This window comes from Dermochelys coriacea, chromosome 10 (genome assembly GCF_009764565.3).
Source record: "Dermochelys coriacea isolate rDerCor1 chromosome 10, rDerCor1.pri.v4, whole genome shotgun sequence".
Taxonomy (NCBI): Eukaryota; Metazoa; Chordata; order Testudines; family Dermochelyidae; genus Dermochelys; species Dermochelys coriacea.
The window spans coordinates 65258367-65285251 of NC_050077.1; the positions used below are offsets into that span (position 1 = coordinate 65258367).

General features: G+C 39.7%; 1 protein-coding gene across 8 annotated transcripts in view; it reads left to right on the forward strand.

Moving 5' to 3' along the window:
• Nucleotides 1–26885, forward strand: part of SLC12A1 (solute carrier family 12 member 1) — a 72711-nt gene that overhangs the window by 9448 nt on the left and 36378 nt on the right. For 6 of the 8 annotated variants that reach the window (XR_006274650.1, XM_043493567.1, XM_043493564.1 and 3 more), the window contains exons 3-15: nucleotides 2718–2852; nucleotides 3057–3132; nucleotides 9961–10056; nucleotides 10751–10846; nucleotides 11580–11719; nucleotides 12087–12197; nucleotides 13237–13348; nucleotides 13874–13998; nucleotides 20205–20289; nucleotides 22798–22949; nucleotides 23637–23744; nucleotides 24292–24415; nucleotides 26045–26146. Coding sequence is in view for 7 of the 8 variants with exons in the window: in XM_043493567.1 (XP_043349502.1) it covers nucleotides 2718–2852; nucleotides 3057–3132; nucleotides 9961–10056; nucleotides 10751–10846; nucleotides 11580–11719; nucleotides 12087–12197; nucleotides 13237–13348; nucleotides 13874–13998; nucleotides 20205–20289; nucleotides 22798–22949; nucleotides 23637–23744; nucleotides 24292–24415; nucleotides 26045–26146 (1462 nt within the window). In the remaining variant the exon portion in view is untranslated. The remainder of the gene's footprint in view (nucleotides 1–2717; nucleotides 2853–3056; nucleotides 3133–9960; nucleotides 10057–10750; nucleotides 10847–11579; nucleotides 11720–12086; nucleotides 12198–13236; nucleotides 13349–13873; nucleotides 13999–20204; nucleotides 20290–22797; nucleotides 22950–23636; nucleotides 23745–24291; nucleotides 24416–26044; nucleotides 26147–26885) is intronic. The other 2 variants (XM_038418938.2, XM_038418939.2) reach the window with 2 other exon arrangements.

Below are 26885 nucleotides of genomic sequence, written 5' to 3' on the forward strand. Positions count from 1 at the left end.
GTATCCTGTCTCCCGACAGTGGCCAATGCCAGGTGCCTTATCACCCTTGAGTGCTCCTTTAGCATCTTGATCATCCAGTGGCCTCACTGGTTGTTTAGTAGGCTTCCTGCTTCTGACGTACTTTAAAAAAAACAAAAACCTGCTATTATTTTTTGTGTCTTTAGCTAGCTGTTCTTCAAATTTTTTTTTGGCATTCCTAATTATATTTTTACATTTCATTTTCTAGAGTTTATGCTTCTTTCTATTTTCTTCATTAGGATTTAACTTCCACTTTTTAAAGGATGCCTTTTTGCATCTCACTGCTTCTTTTACTTTGTTGTTTAGCCACAGTGACTCTTTTTTGTTTCTCTTACTGTGTTGGGGTATACATTTAAGTTGAGCCTCTATTAAAGTGTTTTTAAAAATTTCCACGCAGTTTGCAGAGATTTTACTTTTGGTGCTGTACCTTTTAATTTCTGTTTAACTAACCTAATTTTTGTGTAGTTCCCCTCTCCGAAATTAAATGCTACAGTGTTAGGCCGCTGTGGTGTTTTCCCCACCACAGGGATGTTAAATTTAATTATATTATGGTTATATATTATTACCAAGCGGTCCAGCTATATTCACCTCTTGGACCTGATCCTGTGCTCCACTTAGGACTAAATCAAGAATTGCCTCTCCTCTTGTGGGCTTCAGGACTATCTGCTCCAAGAAGCAGTCATTTAAAGTGTCAAGAAACTTTATCTCTGCATCTCTTTCTGAAGTGATATGTACCCAGTCAATATGGAAATAGTTGAAATCCCCCATTATTATTGAGTTTTTTATTTTAATAGCCTCTCTAATCTCCCTGAGCATTTCACAGTCACTATCATCATCCTCGTCAGGTGGTCTGTAATATATCCCTACTGCTATATTCTTATTATTCAAGCATGGAATTACTATCCATAGAGATTCAATGGTATAGTTTGGTTCATTTAAGATTTTTACTTCATTTGATTCTATGCTTTCTTTCACATATAGTGCTACTCCCCCACCAGCATGACCTGTTCTGTCCTTCTGATATATTTTGTACCCTGGTATTACTGTGTCCCATTGATTATCCTCATTCTACCAAGATTCTGTGATGCCTATTATATCAATAGCCTCCTTTAATACAAGACACTCTAGTTCACCCATCTTATTATTTAGACTTCTAGCACTGGTATACAAGCACTTTAAAAACTTGTTACTTTTTAGCTGTTTGCCATCACATGATGTAATTGAATGGGACTTTTTTCTTTTGACTGTTTCTCATCATATCCTACCTGTATTTTATCATCTTCCATCCTCTCCGCCTTATTAGGACATAGAAGGATGTAGAAGAAATAAATGGAGATTCCCTATCTCCTACATGCACACAACTTGACACATTAATTGGGAACCCAGCTATGTCTATGCACTAGTATGTTATCCCTCCCCCTTCGCCCTTTGCATAGTTATCCTCGCTGGAAATGTCCTCACACCCCACCAAGTCCCACCAAGTCCTGAAAAGCACTGAGTTCCCTGAACTACCAACTTCCTCCAACTCTCTGTCCCTCTCACTCACCCCAATAGGCTATGTATTTTTCTTCACACAGGGCTTAACCTGCAACTATATATTGTCTGCCCTTACGCTAATTCTCCCAGAAACTTCGTATGATGAAACCAGGCAGTGAAGCATAATATAGAGGTGAGGGACATGGTCTCTGTGTTAGTCCACAGGTACTCCCTGGCCCACCAATGGCTGCAAGGTGCAATCCTCTAACACAACTTATTCCTATCCAAACTGCAAGCTGCAGACCTGGAGCTGAACTTTCTCAAAAGCTAAGGGGAGGGACACTGGGTTTTTTGGTTGTCCCATTAGAGGGACAGGGACAAATCTAAGTCTGCATCCAGATCTGAACTTTCCCAGAACTTTGGGATGTTGGTTCAGCCATTCCTCTGTGTGTAGGGAGAAGGTTTTTCAAAGCCAGGATGTGAGCACTCATGAACTCTGCGTTTGGCATGTGGTTATGGCACCAGCATGCCAGTACTTGACCCTGTATGCTTATACTTCTATTAGAGCTAGTTAAACAGTAGAACAGATTATTCATTTAGTGTATTAGTTGATGCATTTTTGCTACTGTTAATCAAATAATCAAATAATTAAATACTCTCACTAAAAAGTATTTAAGCTACAGAATTGGTAAAATTCTGCAAAAATATATTTGGTGACTGTATTATCTGATGAAAAATGGTGAAATTCATACAATAACTTATTTGCCAAGTAGTATTCAGCAATTTCTAGTTTCTGTAGTCAGCAATACTTTTTAAGTTATATAAATATATTTTATTATTATTATTATTATTAACAACAATAATTTACATTGCAGTAGCATTTAGAGGCCAACCAGGTCAGGACCTCAGTGTGCTATGTGGTATACAAACATATAAGTATGGCATATATGATGTCTACTGTTAATGCTTACCCATACACACACATAGACAGTATTAAGTCCAGATTATGATACACTTACTCATTTTGATTATATCTTGAGTAATTCAGCTACTATTTAGTGTAAGAGGATAACATTCTCTTCTAAAAAAAAAAAGCAAAATACACTTCTATTTTAGATCCCTATTTTTCATGTGTTCTTTATATAGCTAGTTGTCATCTGCTTGGTATATTGTTTAATTAACTGTACAGAATATATATATATATATATATTGTGATCTTTTAGAACATAGCAGTGAACCCCGGTTCAATCGAGAGAGTTACTAATGGAGATGGCACTCCAGAAGATGAAGCAACAGCCAACAAGGAAGAAGAAAGCAAAGGGGGATTTGTGAAGTTTGGATGGGTGAAAGGTGTGCTGGTGAGAGAAACCTAAACCTTCCTACCAGAAAATTATCTGTATATTACAAAAATTAATATATCAGCAATGATAAAATCCCTTAAAAAACAGGGGGTTGTATGCTACTTTTAAAAAGCCTACTCACTTTCTGCAATGCATCTTATCAAGTTTCATAATACTGTTTGTAATTTTATAGTGATGCAAGATCGTTTGTTTAAAACTTAGGTGAGATGCATGTTGAATATCTGGGGTGTGATGCTTTTTATTCGACTGTCCTGGATTGTAGGTCAAGCTGGAATTGGTATGTATTTTTTCAATATAATTTTCAACAGCATAAAGAATAAGGGTAGAAACTACACATGATCACAATTAATATTTAATCTGAAATGTGAGTTTGCATGTTGCACTAACTTTGGTCTTCCAAGTGTTTGCTAGGATACAAGAGCTACTGGAATTTTCCAGACCCCCAGCCAAATTACTGCTTAGAGGGATGTGTGTGTCAACTATACACACACAAACACATTACAACCTCCATCTTTGGTGAAATTTGTATTTAGAACCAGTAACAGCTCTCAACTTCATGACTGAAACCAATTTATAATACGTATACTCATGCACAGTTGACCTTTCTACTTCATACTTTGCTAATCCAGGAACCCAAACTGTCATTCACACACTATTTTTAACTACAATACAGAAACAGATACTAGTGGCACCAGGAAATATCTTATTAAAACTTGACTAAGCTTTTCATATACATTAACAAAGTATATTTTCTGGTGCAGGAGGACCTTTTATTTTTATTGTGTCTGCATCCTGTCCAACTCCCACTGAATTTAATGTAATGACTCACCAACTTCAGTGGGAGTTGGACCCTGAGAGCTCAGTCCTGCATGGCAATGAGTTCCCTAACTCGCACTGAAGTCAATGGGAGATGATTGTGCTCACCACCTCACAGGGTCTTCAGCATCTTGCAGTATCAGGCTTTTATTCAGGAATGTAAAATCATAGCATCACAGAGTTTAAGGCCGGAAGGGATCATCAGATCATTTAGTCTGATCTCCTGTACATCGCAGGCCGCTAACACCACCTAGCAACAGGACACTAATTTCAACAACTGAACAACCAAAATGAGACCAAAGTATTGCAGCCCATGGGAGACTAGACTACTATGTGCACAGGCAAGAGAATAGGAGAAGACCCTGGTGCAGCAGTGCCTGAGGCCCCTGCAATGCCAGGGAAATGATTGAGTTATACCCATATAATCCTACAAGTGACCTACACCCACATGCTGCAGAGGAAGGCCAATTCCTTCCCGACTCCACATATGGCCATCAGTTAGACCCTGAGCATGTGAACAAGAACCAGCAAGCCAAGCGCCTGAGAGAGAGAAGGCTTGATGCCACCTCAGACCCACACCATCTTATGTCTCATCTCCAGCCATGGCCATCCCTGATGCTTCAGAGGAAGTAGTTAAAAAAAACCCTCCCAGAATATATTGAGGTGGGAGAAGAAATCCCTTCCTAGCCCCTGCCGGCAGCCAGCTGACACCCTGAAGAAAGACCTTTCAGAACATAAGACATAAACCAGAAGTGAGCCCCAGGGCTGTTGAGCCCTGCCCCTCACCATCATAAGCAGCCCTGTCATACAACTGTACTCACATTTGTCCAACTCTCTCAAACTCATTAAGTTGTTTGCCCCCCACAGCTTCTATTGGGAGGCTGTACCAGAACACCACCCGCTTCTTCTAATTTTCAGCCTGCGCTGGCTCATGGCCAATTTATTCCATATGTTCTTGTGCCTTTCTAGCTTAAATAACTTTTCACCCTCCCTGGTATTTACTTGCTAATGTACTTATAGAGAACAATCGTAATCTCCTCTCAGCCTTCTCTTTGCTAAGCTAAACAAGCCAAGCACTTCCAGTCTCCTCTCAAAAGACAGGCCCTCCATTCCCCTGATCGTCCTAGTAGCTCTTCTCTGTTCCTGTTCCAGTTTAAAAACATCTTTCCTGAACATGGGGGACCAGAATTGTACATAAGACCTGATGTGGATTATTACAAGTGCCTTGTACAATGGCATTAATACTTCTCTAGCTCTATTGGAAATGCTTCTCCTAATACATCCTAGGATTGCATTTGCCTTTTTCATAGCCACATCACATTGGTGGCTCATAGTCATCCTGTGATGAACCCACACAGCCAAGTCTCTCTCCTTCTCTCTCTCCTTCTCCTTTCAGAAAAGGAGTACTTGTGGCACCTTAGAGACTAACAAATTTATTAGAGCATAAGCTTTCGTGAGCTACAGCTCACTTCATCGGATGCATTTGGTGGAAAAAACAGAGGAGAGATTTATATACACACACACAGAGAACATGAAACAATGGGTTTATCATACACACTGTAAGGAGAGTGATCACTTAAGATAAGCCATCACCAACAGCAGGGGGGGGGGAAGGAGGAAAACCTTTCATGGTGACAAGCAGGTAGGCTAATTCCAGCAGTTAACAAGAATATCAGAGGAACAGTGGGGGGTGGGGTGGGAGGGAGAAATACCATGGGGAAATAGTTTTACTTTGTGTAATGACTCATCCATTCCCAGTCTCTATTCAAGCCTAAGTTAATTGTATCCAGTTTGCATGGTATTTCTCCCTCCCACCCCACCCCCCACTGTTCCTCTGATATTCTTGTTAACTGCTGGAATTAGCCTACCTGCTTGTCACCATGAAAGGTTTTCCTCCTTCCCCCCCTGCTGTTGGTGATGGCTTATCTTAAGTGATCACTCTCCTTACAGTGTGTATGATAAACCCATTGTTTCATGTTCTCTGTGTGTGTGTATATAAATCTCTCCTCTGTTTTTTCCACCAAATGCATCCGATGAAGTGAGCTGTAGCTCACGAAAGCTTATGCTCTAATAAATTTGTTAGTCTCTAAGGTGCCACAAGTACTCCTTTTCTTTTTGCGAATACAGACTAACACGGCTGCTACTCTGAAACCTGTGATTATGCAAGGCACTTCTCCTTTCAGTTTCTGGTGCAGACCATACACAGATTTACTTTATATAAGTAAGCTCTTCAGGACAAGTCTCTCTTTTTGTTCTGTGTTTGTACAGTGCTTACAACAATGGGGCCTTGATCGAGGCCCATGGGCACTAATAGAATATAAATAATGACAGCAATAATCCACAGTCTCCAAAACATCAATAGCAGGTATTTTCAATTGTTGTTCTACTAGTTTTATCTCAATATAAATTGGTATTAGAGAGGAATTTGAACAAAAAACTTTGGATCTGGGGTCTGACCATGCCTGATCTCTGGGGTGATTCAGAATCCAAATGTGGATGGATCTCTGGGCTGAAACAAAACCTCAGCTTCAAGCACCCCCTCAAGACTTTTCAAGGGCTGAAAACTCATTTTAGGCAAAACTTCCATTGGCATCATGGAAGCTTTGCTTGAGTGAGGATTGCTAGATGGAGCCCTGAATTTGCAATTTGGAAACCTGTGTGTACCAGGGCTTCTGAAAAAAAGAAAAAAGAGCATAAACTTACTCAGACATAAGGTTGAAAAGGCAAGAAAGTTCCTGAAAGAAAATGGAAGAACTCTGCATATTTTTACAATGTTTCACATTTGGCTCCAGTACTGTGCCTGGCTCTGACAAAAGGGTGCTTGCTGATTTTATGATGCATACCAAATGAGGGTTTGCAGCCACGGGGCACACATAAGTGTATGCTTTGCCATGAAAACTGTGCATCTTAACATTGCCAAGACTTTGCTCCAGGGTTTCATGCAAAATTAGTTTTTTAAGGGCAGTTTAGTAACTTATTGAGATCATCAAGAAGCATTACTTTGTTTTGAGGTGTGAGAATAGCCATAGGCAAGAGTAATTCATTTTAATGCAATTTACTTAACATCCATATGTCTGGGTTTCAATATAAACTTTAATCAGATCTTATCATTACTTTGCACAACAGCGGTTATAATGGCCATGGTTTCACATTTAATTTTACAATTCTAATTCACTAATAATCAACCCCTCCCTTCTTACTGTTTATTGCTTTGTTGTTTTATTTAAATTACATGTCTTGTACATAAAGCAGGTCAGTTTCACTTTTAAAATGGGACTCTGAATTCTGTTTGAATAATCTCCCAATGCATTTTCTGAATATCCTATAAGCAATGGGCATTATGTCGCAAGACAAGCTATTAAGGAGAGTAGAGATGTAGCTCATCACTAACATGGCTTGGGGATTTCACTGGGCACTGCTGCTAACATGGAAGTTAAATGAGTCAGTGAAGCTACCATCTGGGCCCCATTTAAATCCCAATCATTAGAAGGAAGAAGAGAGCAAACCCTATTTTTGCTAAGTTGTCTTGGGTACAAGCTATTAAAGAGGAAAAAAACAGGTTGAGACAAGGTTCTCTAATCATAAGAACTTATCAACTATGAAAAAAGTAGTTAAATCTTCTACTGAGAGGGTTGCATTTCCCTAAACCATCCTGTTAATTTGCACCTGTCATTTTGCAGCTCCCCCAAACCTGGTAGTTAGGCAGAGTTGAGAAAAAGGGCCAAGTTTAGGCCAATAGAAAATTTTGCCCCAAATGTTACCATATAATAATGAAATTAATAATATTCATAGTGTTTTGTTTTGCCTAGCTCATTTATCCCTTGCACTGTGCCTGTTGAATGTTTCCTTTTTTCTGGATTGGTAACAAATTATATCCAAACAGATACATCAATTGTCTAATGAGCAGACTATATAGCCCTATTTAGCACATTTGTTTTGATAAAGTATGTTATCAAAATGTAATTGAAAAGCTCTGGAAGGTACTTTTTATAAATTACAGGGAAAACATTCAATCTATTTTGAGAGTGATGTGTCTGAATTATTCAATTTAATGAGTTAACAGTTTATTTAAAAGTCAGATTGTGGCCTGCCATTCACCAGGGTGAAAAACACCCATTGGATTCAGTGGGATTTGTGTGTGCAGACTATGATAGGATGTGGCCCCAGGAACTGACTTTGTATACAGAAGCGTATACAAAATAGGTGCATCCCTGGTTAAAATTGAAGCTCGCAACTCAATAGTATAAGTGTGATTTATCATTTAAAATATCTAACCTCATGCTATATATCACTTATAGCTCCTGCACCATGTTGCTCTGCCTTAAAGTGCTGTGATAACATGGCTATCATTTTAGAAACAAAGAACATTTGTTTGGGTATTAGATACCTATAATAATCCAATATGAAATGAAGTCAGCCATCTGATCTGAAATGAAGCCAGCAGGTAGAACTGGAGCAGATAAGTCCATACTTTGTAGTACCTCTAACGGTTTGCTAGTTACAGTGTCCATGTTTCGGTTCTGACAAGCCATGGCCAATATTTACGGCTATAGGCTAAGTTTAGCCTTCCATTTTAAAGTGAAAGTGCACATACCTAATGGGAGCAATAGAATTACTGAGGCAGGAAATGCTGAAGTAGGGACGCGTGAAGTAGTTCAGATACAGTTAAGATTTCACACAGAGAAATTAGATGAAAACAGAAATACTCTTGCTGGAAGGTTGCAACTTAATACTACCTTATTCCTTAAAATTCAGAATAACACACAAGAACCTAAGACAGAGAGAAAATAGGCTGCTCCCTAAGGCAGCAAGGCACAGCTCACCCCACATGGCTTTAAGATGGTTGTTCCCTACTGACTCAGATAATCCAGATCATATGACTTCCTTCAGAGCCCCCAAGCCAGCAAGCAGGAGCAAGGAATTCCTCACACTTAAAGTGAAAGTTTGTCATTTTTAATCAGTTTCCAATACGCCACAGAAAATACAAGCAAGAAAATTAGGGAAAAGCTGTTATATTTCTTTCTTGACTAGAAGCAGGAAAGTAGTTTGGAAGGAAAACCTCAAAAGAAGCCCTATTCTCATGGGCTTTCTAGTCCAATTTTTCCGAATGAAGAGAACCTGCACTATATGGACAAGGTCCAGAAAAACATGCAAACGTATCTGAACTGTAAAGAACCTCAGAACCTTTTGAGGTTCACCTTTTACTAAAATAAACCTTCAGGTATTTTGATTAGTTACATGTAATTCCACAGTATGTTGAATTTTAGTTAAACAAATGGCACTCAAAGTTTACCTTTTCTGGACCTCTCGTTAAAATGAAGATTCTCTCATCCCCTCTTAATTCCAACCCAACCCTTCCCAAGGGTGTCAGCCCCAGAGTCGGGGCCAGTAACCTGAGCCCTGCTGCCTCAGGCTTTGGCCTCGGGCCCCAGCAAGTCTAAGCCAGCCTTGGCAACCCCATTAAAAAAGAGTCCCAACCACTGTTCCCTCTAAGCTGTGCGCATGCACACAGATCCTAAACCCTGCGCACACGGTGAAACACTGTGCGCACAAAAATTTGCACAGAAGAAATTTTTTGCACACACAGCCTGTCAAAATTAGAGGGAACATTGGTCACGACCCACTTTAGGATCCTGACCCACAGTTTGAGAACTGCTGATCAAGGCTAAATGTGTAGCAGACACCTACAAAAGAGCATATTTCTGTACTATTATTGTGGCCAATCAGCTGGTCAGATACCATGGTGATGGGCGCAATATGAGAACCAAAGCAGAATAAAACGGAAACCAAATTAAATATTTTTTTTGTTTTTCCCTATATAAGAACTTGTTCAAAATCCATGTTTTAACCCCATGACTGAAGTATGGTTCTCTAAAATGCTTATAGCATGTTTATTCCAACCATCTACACAAGAAAAAAAGACATTATAACATTGCTTGGTTGCTTAATTTTTGTAGTATTAAGGGGGTGGATCAAAGAAAGACATGAGGCACCCAGGCAGAAAGTTGCTTTTTTATTATTATTTTTATTAGTTTCAAGAAAGTCTCTGGAAATCATAGGAGAGTCCGTTACTGGGCTACTTCTGTCAGAAAACATCACTGCTTGAAGACTGGTGGATGCCTTGCTATTGTGATAGAAATAGCTACGTGGACCAGCTGGAATTGCTCCATAGACCAGGAGTGGTCTACAAACTATCATTTCAGTTCAGAGCTCTGATTCTAGTTTGAAAGTTTAATTTAAAGACAATATGGATCACAAATAAAATATTTTATCTTTTCATTACTGACAGGTCTTGGAGTTGTCATAATTCTTCTTGCCACCACAGTAACCTCAATTACTGGGTTGTCAACTTCTGCAATAGCAACTAATGGGTTTGTCCGTGGAGGTAAAATCTTTAGGGTTTCTTATGTTCTCAAGACTCAAAAAGGTTTAATTATATTCTTATGAGAGAAACCAGAGGTCATATTCCCTAAAATAACATCACTACTAAGGATAAACCAAATTGGACACCTAGACCCCAGAAGAACCAGCAGGTAATGCATCTAGCCAACACGATCCACAATTTTAGAATGTCTGAGTTGTCATTTTAATAAATTCCAGTTTCACTTCAGTTTGTAAAGTACATTTCAGATGTTCCTGTATGAGACTGGAGGAGGAATGGATTCCACTTTGTCCTGGAGTTCTTTTATTCTTATTCTTTAATAGATCATTCTTATTCGGAGCATTTCAGGTTCCATTTCCTTGGAGAGAGTGAATATTATGAGCCTCATTCCTTTAGCTTAAAGACTGATGCAGATTGACGGATACATTAACTTTTATCACTTCCTATACATTTCCTTATAAAATCCTTTTACATTTCAGGTGCTTCTTGGAACATAAGTGATTACGCTTGATGCAATACTAAAGTCTAGTACATTTCAGGTACTTCATGAAACTTGAATCTAAAAGTTTAGTGCATTTCAGGGTCTTGAAGGTACACCAGGTGTTTTCCCCACAGTGGATGATGGTGATTTCTAACTACAGGATTCAAGTGCTGAGCAGGTATTTAGGTTAAATATACTCTTTTTGGGATTTTTCAGGTCTTGGAATCGTGGTTATTATGCTGAGTGTGGTAGTAACAACATTAACAGGTATCTCAATGTCTGCCATTTGCACTAATGGAATAGTAAGAGGAGGTACGTACATATAACTATATGGAAAATATGAAAATCTGCAGGGCTGATTTAGAATAAAATGGAGAGATTGTAATGGTGTTAGCCCAGTACTGTAAAGCAAAGAAAAACCAAAATATAAAAGTTTTGGGTGATCTCTTTTACTGAGTTAACTCCAAATAACAACATGTCTCTTCAGCAGAGCTGATTTTAAAACATTCTGACATTAAACACTATGGTTCATTATGATAGGAGGAATTATTTAATTGACTGAGTGAGTTCCACCTATGTAGAAATGCAAAAACTTTAAAGACTTTATGGCTTAACTCTGTGGACTATTTAAGGACTGTATTGTGCATGTTTGTAGCTTGGTGAATGAATTTTTACACTGACATCAGGAGGACCCAGGTAAGGAAAAATCCTTTCAGCGGTGATGTTTTCTCTATAGCATCTGTATTTTAATTATATACCATTCGTGGTTGGTTTACATACCAAATAATACATGCTAAAAAGATATTAATGATTCCAATAGCTAGTCATTTTCAATACTTAATATTTAATTCTACAGTAATTCTGAAAGCTGAATTTTTGCAAACAGTTTCCTGGGCCCATCCACACACAAATTTGCTCCTTCTATTAATAGGGCAAATCCTCAAGCAAAAAACAAAACTCCCAGTGGTATTGCTCACATAAGTCAGCTGAGCAAGAGCTGGCAATAGCTGAATTATGTTAAAGCAACAGTCTCTTCTGTTGGCAGGTGGCGCTTACTATCTTATCTCAAGAAGTTTAGGACCTGAATTTGGAGGATCAATCGGACTTATCTTTGCCTTTGCCAATGCTGTAGCAGTAGCCATGTATGTAGTTGGATTTGCTGAAACTGTTGTTGAGCTTCTTAAGGTAAATATGAAAGTATATTTGTTGCATGTGGTTAAACCAGGGAATTCTGTCAATTGTTCTAAGTGCTTCAGTCTTTGGCTCTTATTTAGATCTCTCTAAATGGACCACGAATCCTACTTAATAAGATTTTCCATCACTTCTAACTTATATCAGAAGTGTTTTATACAGTGCTACAAGAGCTTCAAAATTACTAAAGGGAATAGGTTCCTAATTAGTCAACCAGTAATCTCAACTACTAAGGCCCAGCTAGCGCAAGAAATCATTAACCCCTGAAACTGTTTAAGTTAATTTACTCATTCCATTCTGCCTTACCTGGTTGTCTGATCTCTCCATCTGATCATATAAACTGTGTTCTTACCCTTTCCAGAGCAGTGGTGCATTGATGGTGGATGAATCCAATGATATCAGAATAATAGGCTCCATTACTGTAGTTGTTCTTTTAGGCATTTCTGTGGCTGGGATGGAATGGGAAGCAAAGGTAAGTTTTAAAAATTATGTATAAATAAGTATTATTACACTGCAAAACGTGTTATATAAGCATAAAACAAGGGTTTGAGGGTAGAGATCTACATATGACAGGTGGGAATTTCAAAAGCAGTCAATATTAGCTTCCCAGCTCCCTTTGAAGTCAATGGGAGTTAGCTATTGATGTCAATGGAAGCAGAGTCAGGCCGCAGGCTCCCTCTTTTCCTCACACCAAAATTTGTGGGGGAAGAGAAGTTTTGTGTTCTGCCGGCCGTTTAATTTTATTTGTTTTTGTAATTTATGGCAGGATCATCTACAGCCTTGGGTAGATGCTCCTTTTATTTTTTTATGGCTCTATAGAAATAACAATAATAAAAATAATATACAGTCTAGCCATGCTACTCTGTGTAGAATACTGGCCCCAAAGTGAGTTGTTATATTGCTATCCATTCATTACTCTCTAATGATTCATGCCTTCCTGTCTACTGTTCAAATGTTAAAAATCTCAGTCACATCTATTAATGAGAAAACACCCATAAAATAAAGGAAATGTTATAGCTAAGAGACTGAAATGTACCTGTCAAAATCAGATCCAGAATAGCAACCTTATCTTTATGTTCTGCTGTGAGGGGAATTTAGAGCTACTTGTAAGAGTGGTCAATTAGATATTATAACCCATTACGTAACAACATCCTGAAACTAAACAAACAATGTAAAATATCTTAATCTAAATATTTATCCATCAGCTGTTTCATTTTTCCTTTTCTTGTAAAGAAAGCAAACTACAATATAAAGCTGTAGTCATAACTTTCTATATTTCATGTCCATTCCTTGTTACAAAATATTTGTTATGGTCATAGAGCTTAAGGCAGTTTTTCTATTTAGTCATCTTGATTACAGAATCATTTGCCCAAGCAGTGTCCGAGTGTGTTCTAATATTGCAGAAATTTGAAATACATAAGTAATACATAAATACCACTATATACATAATTACCACCATATTCAAAACAAAAAAGAGTCCACTAGTAAAATGCTTTTGTCTCTGTTAACAGGCTCAAGTAATTCTTCTAGTCATTCTTCTTATTGCCATTGCAAATTTCTTCATTGGGACAGTCATTCCGACCAGCAATGAAAAGAAGGCCAAAGGCTTTTTTAATTACCAAGGCAAGTGTTGCTATGACCAAATAATATAAAATAAATTAATATTTTTGGCCCTGTCCTGCAGCCTTTTTAGTTCTGCAAAATTCTTATTGATAAATGCTACAAGATCAGACTCTTTTATCCAAATATAAATGAGCATGTAAACTAAGGGAACCCAGTTTTTTTTTAAAATATATTTCTGGGTGACTGGGTTAGTCCATTTTTAACTTTTGAACCTGTGAATGCCTCTGAAGCTGACACACTGGCAGTAGCGGTTTGAGCCATTTATATGTGTGCACACAGTTTTATCTATTTTAATCTGAACCTGGAACACGCCTGTTATTTCAATACTGAGCTGTAGCTCTGTGATCTGGAGAAACGTGCATTGTAGGGAAATAAAGTGAGATGATCAAATTCACCTCACTTATGAGCTAAAACAGATTGGAACCCAGTCTTCCAGAGATGAAAGGCTAGTTCATTTACCTACTTCATCATGTAACTTCAGAATCAAGTCTTGGTGATATGTTTCATTTTCATTTGTATTTGCAGCCTCAATATTTGCAGAAAATTTTGGACCACATTTCAGAGGTGAAGGATTTTTCTCGGTCTTTGCCATTTTTTTCCCAGCAGCTACTGGCATTCTTGCAGGGGCCAATATCTCAGGAGATTTGGAGGTATGGATTTTATTTACTTCATTATACTGGTTAGGCTATAGAAGGGCAAGGATGAACAAGATACAAAATTATTAATCAACACTATATTCAGTTTCAACACACAAATAATTCCATGAGGCAAAATTTTCATTTTTAAATGTATTTTATTATCTAAGCACATCAGTTCCTGTTTTCCTTCTAATCTAAAACAGCTATGTACACAGAATTACTTCATTTAAATTAGGTGTTTCAATAACCCAAAATAACATAACATTAACAGATCCATATTGGAAATTAGCTGTATAATTCCATTACAATTGGTTTGCTAATTCCCCTTATATCATACTGAAAAGTATACCATAAAACTCAAGTTTACACCCAGAAAAACAAGGAAATGGAAAGCTCATATGAAAAAAAAAGAACTTTTTGGTAGAATCAATAGAAGACCAGACCCTTGAGTGTTTCCACTTACCCTTGCAACCAATATAAATTATTTTAGGTCACTAATCTTTCAGTGATGTTTCCAATATTTAAGCAAACTGGTAAATTAAGGATTTGGTTTTAGCTTTAACTATGAGTGCCATCTAGTTTTTATGGCTTTATATTAGCTATTTACTGATACCTAATATTATAGCTGATTGAATCATACTTGCGAAATACAAAAATTCGGGGCTTTTCTGGCTTTGTGAAGCACCTGAAGAAACAGTCACAATACTTGTGAAGCTATTCAGTACTCAGTAATATTCAAAGAATATCACAAACAAACCAACGGCTGTCTGTGGAGTATTTATGAAGCATCGGTTGTTTGGATTTAAAATTTGAGTTATAAAAATGGTCTCTCAAATATTCTAGTGGGTGGGACACCCATAAATTAAATGTTAAATAAAGTTCTTGAGCCTTATCATGCAGTCTGGTTCTGTGGATGTATGACTGTTAAAGTGCTTAACTCCAGTCAAATTGATTTGATACTCAAGTATTTGCAAAACATCCATGAACTGCTTCAGTTCGATCTAAGGGCCAGTTGTGTCACCCTTACCCCCACTGGGCAGCGTCATAGACTCATCGTCTTTAAGGCCTGAACAGACCATCAAGATCATCTTGTCTGTCCTCCGGCACACTGAAGGCCACAGAAGCTCACCTGCCCACTCCTCCAATAGTCCCATACCCTCTGACTGAATTACTAATGTCCTCAAATCTTGAGCTATTTACTGTAGTTTAAACTAATAAATGACCTGTGCCCCATGCTTCAGAGGAAGGTGAACCTCCCCTCTTCCCCCAGGGTCTCTGCTCCAAAAGCATGGGTTGCCTTTGATTTACTGGGGCTGCTTTTGAAGCCAGGTGCTACTCAATAGGAGTAAGCATGATAGCATCCAGTCAATAGCATTTGTGATGGATTTTTTTTTTACATGATTTTTAAACTGGGAGCATTCTGTTGAGTCTGAACCAGCCCCTTCTCATTTCATCTGAGAGAATCCCCATTATTTCATCAAACCTAGTGTCTACAAGGAAAGCAGCTGCTTTGATTTAGGCTTTTGCCTGGAAGGCCACTGATGTGAAAGCAATTACACATAACTCAGTAGAGCTTCCACAGTAGCAGCTCTTCCTTACCAGACAATATGGAGTTCTCTCCACAGATCTCAGGAACCAGGACAGGGTGTGAAGTGAGTGGATTAGTGGGATACATAACATTCCCACTCCACATCAGCCCTACAGAGCTGTATTATCCTGAGTACATGGATGTTTCCATAGCCCCCATCCACACTGGGAATCCCCCACTGCCCATGCTCAGATGCATCAAGAGCAATCTAATGAAATTAATCAGCCTAAAGAGAAACCTGAAACACAACATAAGCTGTAGTTTAAAATTTAGAAGTAGACAAACTAAACTGCCTCTAAAGTTTGTAGCAAACCATTATAAGGTCGTGTCTCTGAAACAGGCAGTCATTCATTGATTCATGAAGGGCCTGATCCAAAATTCATTGACATCCATGAGAGTCTTTGCTTTGACTTAGAATTATAGAATATCAGGGTTGGAAGGGACCTCAGGAGGTCATCTAGTCCAACCGCCCTGCTCAAAGCAGGACCAATCCCCAACTAAATCATCCCAGCCAGGGTTTGTCAAGCCTGATCTTAAAAACCTCAAAGGAAGAAGATTCCACCACCTCCCTAGGTAACGCATTCCAGTGCTTCACCACCCACCTAGTGAAAAAGTTTTTCCTAATATCCAACCTAAACCCCCCCCACTGCAGCTTGAGACCATTACTCCTTGTTCTGTCATCTGCTACCACTGAGAACAGTCTAGATCCATCCTTTTTGGAATCCCCTTTCAGGTAGTTGAAAGCAGCTATCAAAACCCCCTTCATTCTTCTCTTCTGCAGACTAAACAATCCCAGTTCCCTCAGCCTCTCCTAATAAGTCATGTGCTTCAGCCCCCTAATCATTTTTGTTGCCCTCTGGACTCTTTACAATTTTTCCACATCCTTCTTGTAGTGTGGGGCCCAAAACTGGACACAGTACTCCAGATGAGGCCTCACCAATGTCGAATAGAGGGGAACGATCACGTCCCTCGATCTGCGGGCAATGCCCCTACTTATACATCCCAGAATGCCATTGGCCTTCTTGGCAACAAGGGCACACTGTTGACTCATATCCAGTTTCTCATCCACTGTAACCCCTAGGTCCTTTTCTGGAGAACTGCTGCTGAGCCATTCGGTCCCTAGTCTGTAGCGGTGCATGGGATTCTTCCGTCCTAAGTGCAGGACTTTGCACTTGTCCTTGTTGAACCTCATCAGATTTCTTTTGGCCCAATCCTCTAATTTGTCTAGGGCCCTCTGTATCCTATCCCTACCCTCCAGCGTATCTACCTCTCCTCCCAGTTTAGTGTCATCTGCAAACTTGTTGAGGGTGCAATCCATACCATCCTCCAGATCATTTATGAAGATATTGAACAAAACCGGCCCCAGGACCGACCATTGGGGCACTCCACTTGATACCGGCTGCCAACTAGACATGGAGCCATTGATCACTACCTGTTGAACCCGACAATCTAGCCAACTTTCTATCCACCTTATAGTTCATTCATCCAGTCCATACTTCTTTAACTTGCTGGCAAGAATACTGTAGGACACCATGTCAAAAGCTTTGCTAAAGTCAAGGAACAACACGTCCACTGCTTTCCCCTCATCCACAGAGCCAGTTATCTTGTCATAGAAGGCAATTAGGTTAGTCAGGCATGACTTGCCCTTGGTGAATCCATGCTGACTGTTCCTGATCACTTTCCTCTCCTCTAAGTGCTTCAGTGCTTTCTGCAGTTGAGGATCTGCTCCATGATTTTTCCAGGGACTGAGGTGAGGCTGACTGGCCTGTAGTTCCCAGGATCCTCCTTCTTCCCTTTTTCAAAGATGGGCACTACATTAGCCTTTTTCCACTCATCCAGGACTTCCCCTGATCGCCATGAGTTTTCAAAGATAATGGCCAATGGCTCTGCAATCACATCCGCCAACTCCTTTAGCATTCTTGGATGCAGCACATCCGGCCCCATGGACTTGTGCTCATCCAGCTTTTCTAAATAGTCCTAAACCACTTCTTTCTCTGCAGAGGGCTGGTCACCTCCTCCCCATTCTGTGCTGCCCAGTGCAGGAGTCTGGGAGCTGACCTTGTTCGTGAAGACAAAGGCAAAAAAAACATTGAGTACATTAGCTTTTTCCACACCCTCAGTCACTAGGTTGCCTCCCTCATTCAGTAAGGGGCCCACACTTTCCTTGACTTTCTTCTTGTTGCTAACATACCTGAAGAAACCCTTCTTATTACTCTTAACATCTCTTGCTAGCTGCAACTCCAGGTGTGATTTGGCCTTCCTGATCTCACTCCTGCATGCCGGAGCAATATTTTTATTCTCTTCCCTGGTCATTTGTCCAATCTTCCACTTCTTGTAAGCTTTTTTTTTGTGTTTAAGATCAGCAAGGATTTCACTGTTAAGCCAAGCTGGTCGCCTGCCATATTTACTATTCTTTCTACACATCGGGATGGTTTGTCCCTGTAACCTCAATAGGATTCTTTAAAATACAGCCAACTCTCCTGGACTCCTTTCCCCCTCATGTTATTCTCCCAGGGGATCCTGCCCATCAATTCCCTGAGGGAGTCAAAGTCTGCTTTTCTGAAGTCCAGGGCCCATATTCTGCTGCTCTCCTTTCTTCCTTGTGTCAGGATCCTGAACTCGACCATCTCGTGGTTACTGCCTCCCAGCTTCCCATCCATTTTTGCTTCCCCTACTAATTCTTCCCGGTTTATGAGCAGCAGGTCAAGAAGAGCTCTGCCCCTAGTTGGTTCCTCCAGCACTTGCACTAGGAAATTGTCCCCTACATTTTCCAAAAACTTCCTGGATTGTCTGTGCACCGCTGTATTGCTCTCCCAGCAGATATCAGGGTGATGGAAGTCTCCCATGAGAACCAGGGCTTGCAATCTAGTAACTTCGGTTACTTGCCGGAAGAAAGCCTCGTCCACCTCATCCCCCTGCTCCGGTGATCTATAGCAGACTCCAACCATGACATCACCCTTGTTGCTCACACTTCTAAACTTAATCCAGAGACTCTCAGGTTTTTCTGCAGTTTCATACTGGAGCTCTGAGCAGTCATACTGCTCTCTTACATACAATGCAACTTCCCCACCTTTTCTGCCCTGCCTGTCCTTCCTGAACAGTTTATATCCATCCATGACAGTACTCCAGTCATGTGAGTTATCCCACCAAGTCTCTGTTATTCCAATCACATCATAATTCCTTGACTGTGTCAGGACTTCCTGTTCTCCCTTCTTGTTTCCCAGGCTTCTTGCATTTGTGTATAGGCACTTGAGATAACTTGCTGATAGTCCCTCTTTCTCAGTATGAGGCAGGAGCCCTCCCCTCTCGTGCTCCCCTGCTTGTGCTTCCTCCCAGTATCCCACTTCCCCCCAGGGCTTTGGTATCCTTCCCCCAGTGAACCTACTTTAAAGCCCTCCTCACTAGGTTAGCCAGCCTGCTTGTGAAGATGCTCTTCCTTCTCTTCGTTAGGTGGAGCCCGTCTCTTCCCGACTTCAAGGCCTTTCGCTCAGACCCTGAAAGGGTGATGGCATATTGCATAAATGTCCTTCTAGTTAGTGTTTTAAGATTGCAGCATAAGATCCCACCTATACAATCGCTACTTGACACATGAACACTGGGATGGCATATGTTAAAAGCGATAATGACTGAAGGTTAAAGATTCATATGCAACTGAAGTGATTTGTTTGGGGATTTTTAGCCCAGTGAAACTTTACTACATTAATACTTGTTTGATAATGTTAAGAGTTAACGTAATTAAGTCATTCATCCACATTACTCACAATGATTTGCTAAATTTCATTGAGAAAAACAAATCTGTTTAATAAAGATCCAAAAAATTTCTGAAAAATGTAAAAATATACCTTTCATGCTCCTTTAAGTAAAAATTGTCACTAAACCAATTTAAAAAGAAAATTAACAAAAAAATAGCTTTCAGGACTGAACAAGTATACACCAAGTTATTGCCTGCAAGAATTTTTTATGGTATTAAAATCTCCTAAAAATCATAATTAGTAATGGAATGTCTTAGAGCCCTTTATCCACAGAAGCATAAACAGTGCTGATATAGTTTTCAGTTACAGTTTATAGAAGAAATGCTGACCCAACACACAGCCAACTTTTCCTGAATAATCTAATGTAAAAGTAAAAGCAACCTGAAAGGTAGGAGCTCACTTTGGACATAACTGGGGATTATGAGTTTCCAACAGCAATAGTAGTGTCTTTCTTTCAAAATGACTATTTCCCCTAATCTTACTGGCTAATTGAATTGTACAATGGTTTGGATGAGTACTTAAAGCAGGAGACTAAGGGCCATTGTTGTGTTGGTGCAAAGGGGACTTATAGTTCCCCTAAATGTACAGCTAGGGAGTCTCACAGTGCGGCACTGCACTAAATGGAATTCTGCAGTGCCTCCTTTGCAGCATTCAGGGGAAGGGGATGGTGCCACAGAAGTGTCCGACTCCATCCCCATGCTGGAGAGTGAGTTCCTTGTACAGATCTAATGGGTAACAATCTCTCCCTCCCTAAAATATTTTCATATCACAAAGTGGCAGCACCAAAACTTGCTAACTTGTAAATAATCACAGTACACACTCTTAATTTACAAATACATAAAGGACTCACAGCAATTTTTACAATTACAATTTTTAAGGATCCACAAGCTGCTATACCCAAAGGAACAATGTTGGCCATTTTGATTACAACTGTTGCCTACCTAGGAGTTGCAATATGTGTAGGTAAGTAGTGAACATCTGTTTTGTGTCACAATTAATATAGTTAAGTAGTTTTAGAGCTCTATACACATCCTCAACCTCATCATTACTTTTGATCTGGAGGATTTGCTATATAGTAAGACAGCTCTTTTGGCTTTATAGTATTTAAAAAACAAAACAAATCATTCAGCAAAAACAAAAATCTCCATGTGGCATCTGGAATTTGAGCATATGTGTGCTTACATATGGGTAGAGAGATTCTTTTTAAATTATAAAGAAACTCCACAATGCCAAATGATTCAACAACAAAGACCATCCATGTATAGTACATAAGAACAAACTAGTTTGGTAGTAAAGGGTAGGAGAATTACCACAAATCAATCTGCTCATGATTTTGCTCCTCTTTCACATGAAAGTTCTCCAAGTGGCCTCCAGCTGCTCTCCTGCTGACATTACTGCACACACAAGTGACTGAGTTACATGCAAACTCTGAGTCTTCACATTTCAAGACAGGATAAATCAATTAATTCCCTAAAGAAGAAATGTTAGGCCACAAGGTGCCCCTTGGCACTGGAGTTTGGAAATGACAGTTCAACAAAACAAACACAGGATAAAACACAGGCTTGTACTGCAGGCATCATCTGTGTAAGACAAACATTCAATTAAATTCTCATTACAGAGGGTGCAATAAATCTTTGATCAAAAAATAAAGGTTTCTTTCCACTTTAACAATGCTGCAAGAAACAATTAGTAAGTGACACTCTTCCCCTCTGAATATGTGCCCTAGCATGTACTAGGGCTCTGTGGGAAACTTCCTTTCAAAGAAGAGAGAAAAGAAAAGTCTTCGAACTTTTTGGGTGTTGGTACTTTATGCAAAAGTAGATGTGCTGTACCTGTTGCCCTAGCCATATTCAAACTCTGGTAACTGCATTCTGTATACCTGCATTCCCCCTGAAATTTCAGTTTCAGAATTCAGAAAGTGAAGTCTGCTTTAAACCTGTGTAATGTGGCTCTGTTCTGTTAAGCAGTTGCTGCACTTCAACCCCAGAGGGGGCTACATTTCAGTGGTGGATGTGGTCATTTCTGTTCAGTCTGTAGATCGGTTTGCTAAATATGTAATGGTATTTTGCGATCCTTAAACCATTTTTGTTTGGATATGTTTGAAAAACCTGTATAAACTTACACATTAGCAGCTAAAGCTGTTGAGATCAGAGCTCCATAAGTTCACTTCAGGCATGGCTACACTTGCAGATGTAAAGCGCTTTGAGTTAAACCAGCCTTCGTAGAGAGCAGTAGGGAAAGTGCTGCAGTGTGTCCATACTGACAGCTTCAAGCGCACTGGTGTGGCCACATTTGCGGCACTTGCAGCGGTATTGGGAGCGGTGCATTATGGGCAGCTATCCCAGCATGCAAGTGGCTGCAATGTGCTTTTCAAATGGGGGTGGGGTGGGGTGGAGTGTGAAAGGAAGTGTGTTGTGTATATGTGTGGGGAGAGAGAGCGGGTTTTTGGTGGCCTGAGAGCATGTCAGGATGCTGTCTTGTAAGTTTAGACAGCAGTAGACCCTCCTCGCTCCCCACCTCTCTCTCTCACACACAGCATTCCACACTAATGGTTGCTTTGTCTCAGAGCAGATAAGCAGCTGGCTGACAGAAACGGAGCTTTCAAAGGGCATTTCTGCATTTCTGCAGCTGATTCCAAACAATGACAAGAGTGGCCACTTGACTTAAGGGGATTATGGGACGTTTCCGGAGGCTGATCAGAGCGTAGTAAAGCAACACCTCGTTCACAGTGGCGCTGTGGCGCTCCAGCAAGGGCGCAGCAAATGTTATTCCACTCGCCGGGATGGAGTACCAGCAGCACTGTAGCCGCGGAGTCAGAGCGCTCTATGTGCCTTGCCAGTGTGTACGGATAGTGAGCTAGTGTGCCCGGGGCTCCTTTATTGCGCTGTAACTCGCAAGCGTAGCCAAGCCCGAATGTGTTTCTTCCTTCTTCTGGGTTTACAAACAAAAAGAGAGTGAACATAAATATCATTAGTAACAAAGAGACTTTGGACCAAATTCTCAGCCCAGGTAAATCAGTACAACTCTATTGACTTCAATGGAGCTACAATGTTTTACAGCAACTGAGGATCTGGACCTATGAAGCCAATGGGAATCTTGGTTGGACAAGAAATGTATGCTCAGACCCTAAACTGTCTGGCAACATGATTGTCTTTGAATACTGGTAGTTTTAGAAGGGGCCATAGATGGAGCATTTACTTCACTGAATCAATTCCAAGTTAATTCAGATAATTTTCTGCTGATCTCCAAAGTACCTAGTGTTCCACTCCCATGAGTAAAGCAGTCCCCCTCTCCTCCACTGGCCCAAGTTCACAATCCAGAGAAGTGAACTTACCCTACTGAAAAGCAATACTCTGTGGGATAGAAGCAGCCATTTGTACACAGTCCATGCAGCTAAGCTCCAAAGTATGGGGGGCACATTCTTTTGTTGTCAAAAGAAAGGGAAATAATCACATGCTGTTGTTTCCCCAGCTGCGTGTGTTGTACGTGATGCTACTGGGAACACCAATGACACAGTTGTATCTGAAATGAACTGTAATGGATCCTCTGCCTGTACCCTTGGCTATGACTTTTCCAGCTGTAAAGCCCAGGAATGTCGTTATGGGCTGATGAACAATTTCCAGGTTTTAAAGTGTTTTATTTATATAATATGCAAAATCATAAACGATACAAGTGCACACACACCATGATACACACACATATATAAACCCACAAACTTTGTTTACTGACAGTTAAGGCTGCATCAAGACACACGCCCCTAACTCAAAATCTGAAAACCATAGAAATAAGCTACAAAAAGAGATAAGTCTCCTGCATTGCTTGCCACTTTCACATTGCTTACAACACTCAAGAGCTCTTTCCAAACTCCAAAAGGCTTTTTAGCTTCACCTCCAAAAGATACTAAAAAGCAGTCCATGCCCCTGCAACATGAAACTGACACTCTAGCAAAAAAGCTTTAAGTGACCTTAGCTGCTCTTATATCAAGAAATCAAAACACCTGACTGCAACACATTCCATACATTTGAAAAGTTATGTTGCCTTAAAGTTGCTGAGGTCACTGTTAAGGTTTTATGCTAATTGTAATGGGAGTTAGGCACCTAAATGCCTTTAAAGATTTGGCTCTTAGTCTTTCTGTGCCTCAGTTTCCAAACTGTAAACTGAGAATGTTATTTCCTTACCTCACAGGGGATTTTGCCAATTCAGATAAGGTGCTGAGGTACTCTGGTAATTGGGACCATATAAATAGCTATGATGGATCAGTGTATCCTATTCACGAGCCTGACAGTTCTTTACTTTTGTTGCTTCTAAAGGTTATGAGCATGGTTTCTGGCTTTGGTCCTCTAATCACTGCAGGAATCTTTTCTGCGACCCTCTCTTCAGCTCTAGCCTCACTTGTCAGTGCACCCAAGGTTTTCCAGGTACAATAAAAAGCATCAATTTCCTTCTACCCTACTTTGCTCCCAAGATATGTTATTAGCTGAACTGTATCTTCTTAACAACAGTGATATAAAATATTTTAGAAAGGTTTTATTATTTTACTATAGAAAGAGGCATGGCCTACTAATCTGAGCATGGGATTCAGAGGCAAGAGCTGTAGGGTTCCTGCATTTAAATCCCACATCTGCTACAGACTTGCTGTGTGATTTAGACAAGTCACTAATTTGTGCCTCAGTTTCCCCCATTTAGCTACCTCTCATGGGTCTTGTGAGACTTATCTGGTAAGCGTTTGTATCAGACAGAGCGAGTGTTAAGCATCACTGATTTTATTTAGCTACTGTACTCTAGGGGGTTGATTATCACCTTATTTCAGTGCTTAGATAGCATGATAATGAACATCTTTGAAATACCTGAGATAGATAAAATTATTTCTTACTAGAGCATGTATCATTTTGGGTCAGCTTTCCCTAGAATGAAATCACTTTTTCTAATGCAAAAAGTACTATTAAATTCTGATTTATCTCCCAGGCTCTTTGCAAGGATAACATCTACAAAGCACTCCACTTCTTCGCTAAAGGATATGGGAAGAACAATGAACCACTCCGAGGATATGTTCTTACTTTCATTATTGCTATGGCATTCATTCTGATTGGTTTGTATATTTGTTCCAATTGCCTGATATAATTTAGAAACAAATAACTGAGAATTTAAATTCATTTTCATAAAAATATCTACTATTAAATCCCACTCCATCTTGGCATTTAATTCATTTCATTTTGCAAGAAAGTAAAAAGTGCAATAAGGGCAGAATGCATTTTAGATCGCTACTGGTTATTAATGCATCCTGTTCTTAAATCATTAATCAAACATTCAGCATAGATGCTAATTGGTGTGCACACCAACCAATGGTTGAGCTAGTTCTGGCCACACATAATTTTGACTCACCTAACTGTGGCACAAGGCAAGAACATTTATTATTTTGGCCATTGACCACCTTCTATCAAATCCTCAAAAAAAAAAAAAAAAAAAACCACCACTTAGGACAAAAGAATCTTAACTGAATCCATGGATGAAATGTTTGCTGTACAAGGAATAGGTGAGACATTAACATCCATCCCAGAGATGCCAGTATTAAGTTATAGTGAGAAGCAGAAGTAATACTGAAATTGTAAAAATCAGATATTTTAATATTGAGCTCCAGGCCAGAGAAATCTATAAACTGGTTAAGAAAATGTATGGGGCTTGATTATATCCCACTAAAAGCAATGGAAAAAATTCCTTTATCCTCAGATGAAGTAGCATCAGGCCCATAATGTGAACAGGAAACATAAGTGAACTATGACAGTTTGTTATTAATGCCATTATGGTGTTATTTTCAAAGTTTCTAAGCACCCACAGCTCCAATTGATTTCAATGGGAGAGGTACATGCTCGTCACCGTAGGAAATCCAGCACGGACACTTAGACACTTCTTCATAAACTTTCGATTTGGCATTCATTTCAAATCTCTTTTAAGTATTATACAAATCAAACTGATTTGCAAACCTTCCACACAGAAAATTCCCACCGACTTCTACACAAGCTCACAGCACTGGTCTTTGGAGATTCCCACTATTGCTTTCCAGTACTTATTTGATCATTATTAGCAGCAGTTTGGGATATCTGGAATTTTTGAAGTTAATTTTTCATAAGACTTCAAATTCAAGTGTGTGATGTGTTGTTTCAGAATAACTCTTAAAAAGCAAAGAAAATAAATTCACCATCACCCTTTTGCTTTTAAGAAGTGCATCATCCACTCAATTACATTTTAAAAATACTTAAACCAAAATTAAAGGCCAGATTGTGATGCCTTTCTATTGAATAGTCCCTTACATCACAAGTAGCATCATTAAAGTCAATTATATCATTTGTAGAGTCAGGTAGTACCCAATATTAGTAAGGGTTTCACAATCTGGCCCTAAATTAGTCCCCTCTGGAAAGATACCCAGGTTTTGCAGGTGTAATTTGAACTTCTCCAATATCCAAGTATTAGTGCATTTTGAAGAAACAGCTATCTAACCCCAGTGCCATCAGAAACACATGCACATGAAATCTAAGGTTTCAAAGTAGCAGCCATGTTAGTCTGTATCCGAAAAAGAACAGGAGTACTTGTGGCACCTTAGAGACTAACACATTTATTTGAGCATAAGCTTTTGTGGGCTACAGCCCACTTCTTCGGATGCATAGAATGGAACATATAGTAAGAAGATATATATATGTACACTTGTGCTTTTTTCTTGCAGCTGAACTGAACACCATTGCTCCCATCATCTCCAACTTCTTCCTGGCTTCATACGCGCTTATTAACTTCTCCTGTTTTCATGCATCATATGCAAAATCTCCAGGTTAGTTTTAGGGGCCAACATTGAACTGAATGTAGGCATCACAGTCTGTGATATCAAAAGAGCATAAAAAGGGCAACTTAACATTTAGCTGCTGTCCAGCAAAAGTTCCAGCATCTATAAAATGACTAAGTTACATGATAGAGACGGGGGGGGGAGGGGGAAGTCATATCTTTTATTGCACCGACGTCTGTTGGAGAAAGAGAAGTGTTCGAGCTCCACAGAGTTCTTCTTTCCCAGACCTGAAGAGAAATAATAAATACAAGATAAAATTAAATGTCTGACAGAAGATATTAGCTCACTCACCTTGTCTCTCTCATATCCTGGGACCAACGTGGCTACAACAACACTGCAAACAAATAAGATATACAGTGTGCAGCCTGACCATGCTCCCATTGAAAAATGTGACTTATCTCTACAAGTTAAGACTAATAGCTCTCTCTCAAACTGTAATTTGGCTCTGGCAATATATAGCTTTATGCTCCCTGCAACTGCACAGTATGGAAGGGAGCAGAACAAAGGGAAAAGCTGTGGTGGAATCCAGTGGAGGGTAAAAGCTGCCACATGAGATGCTTTCCCAGCTACATTGTCGCTTCCACCGCCCCCTTTGCAAAACTCCATGTGGCCCATCAGCCACTGGGGGAAAGTGGGTAAGCCAGGAATGTGGGGAGGGAAAAAGCCACATCAAGTAGCATGATCTTCTCTCCAATAAATGCAGAAGCTCTGCAGGGCATTTTGTAGT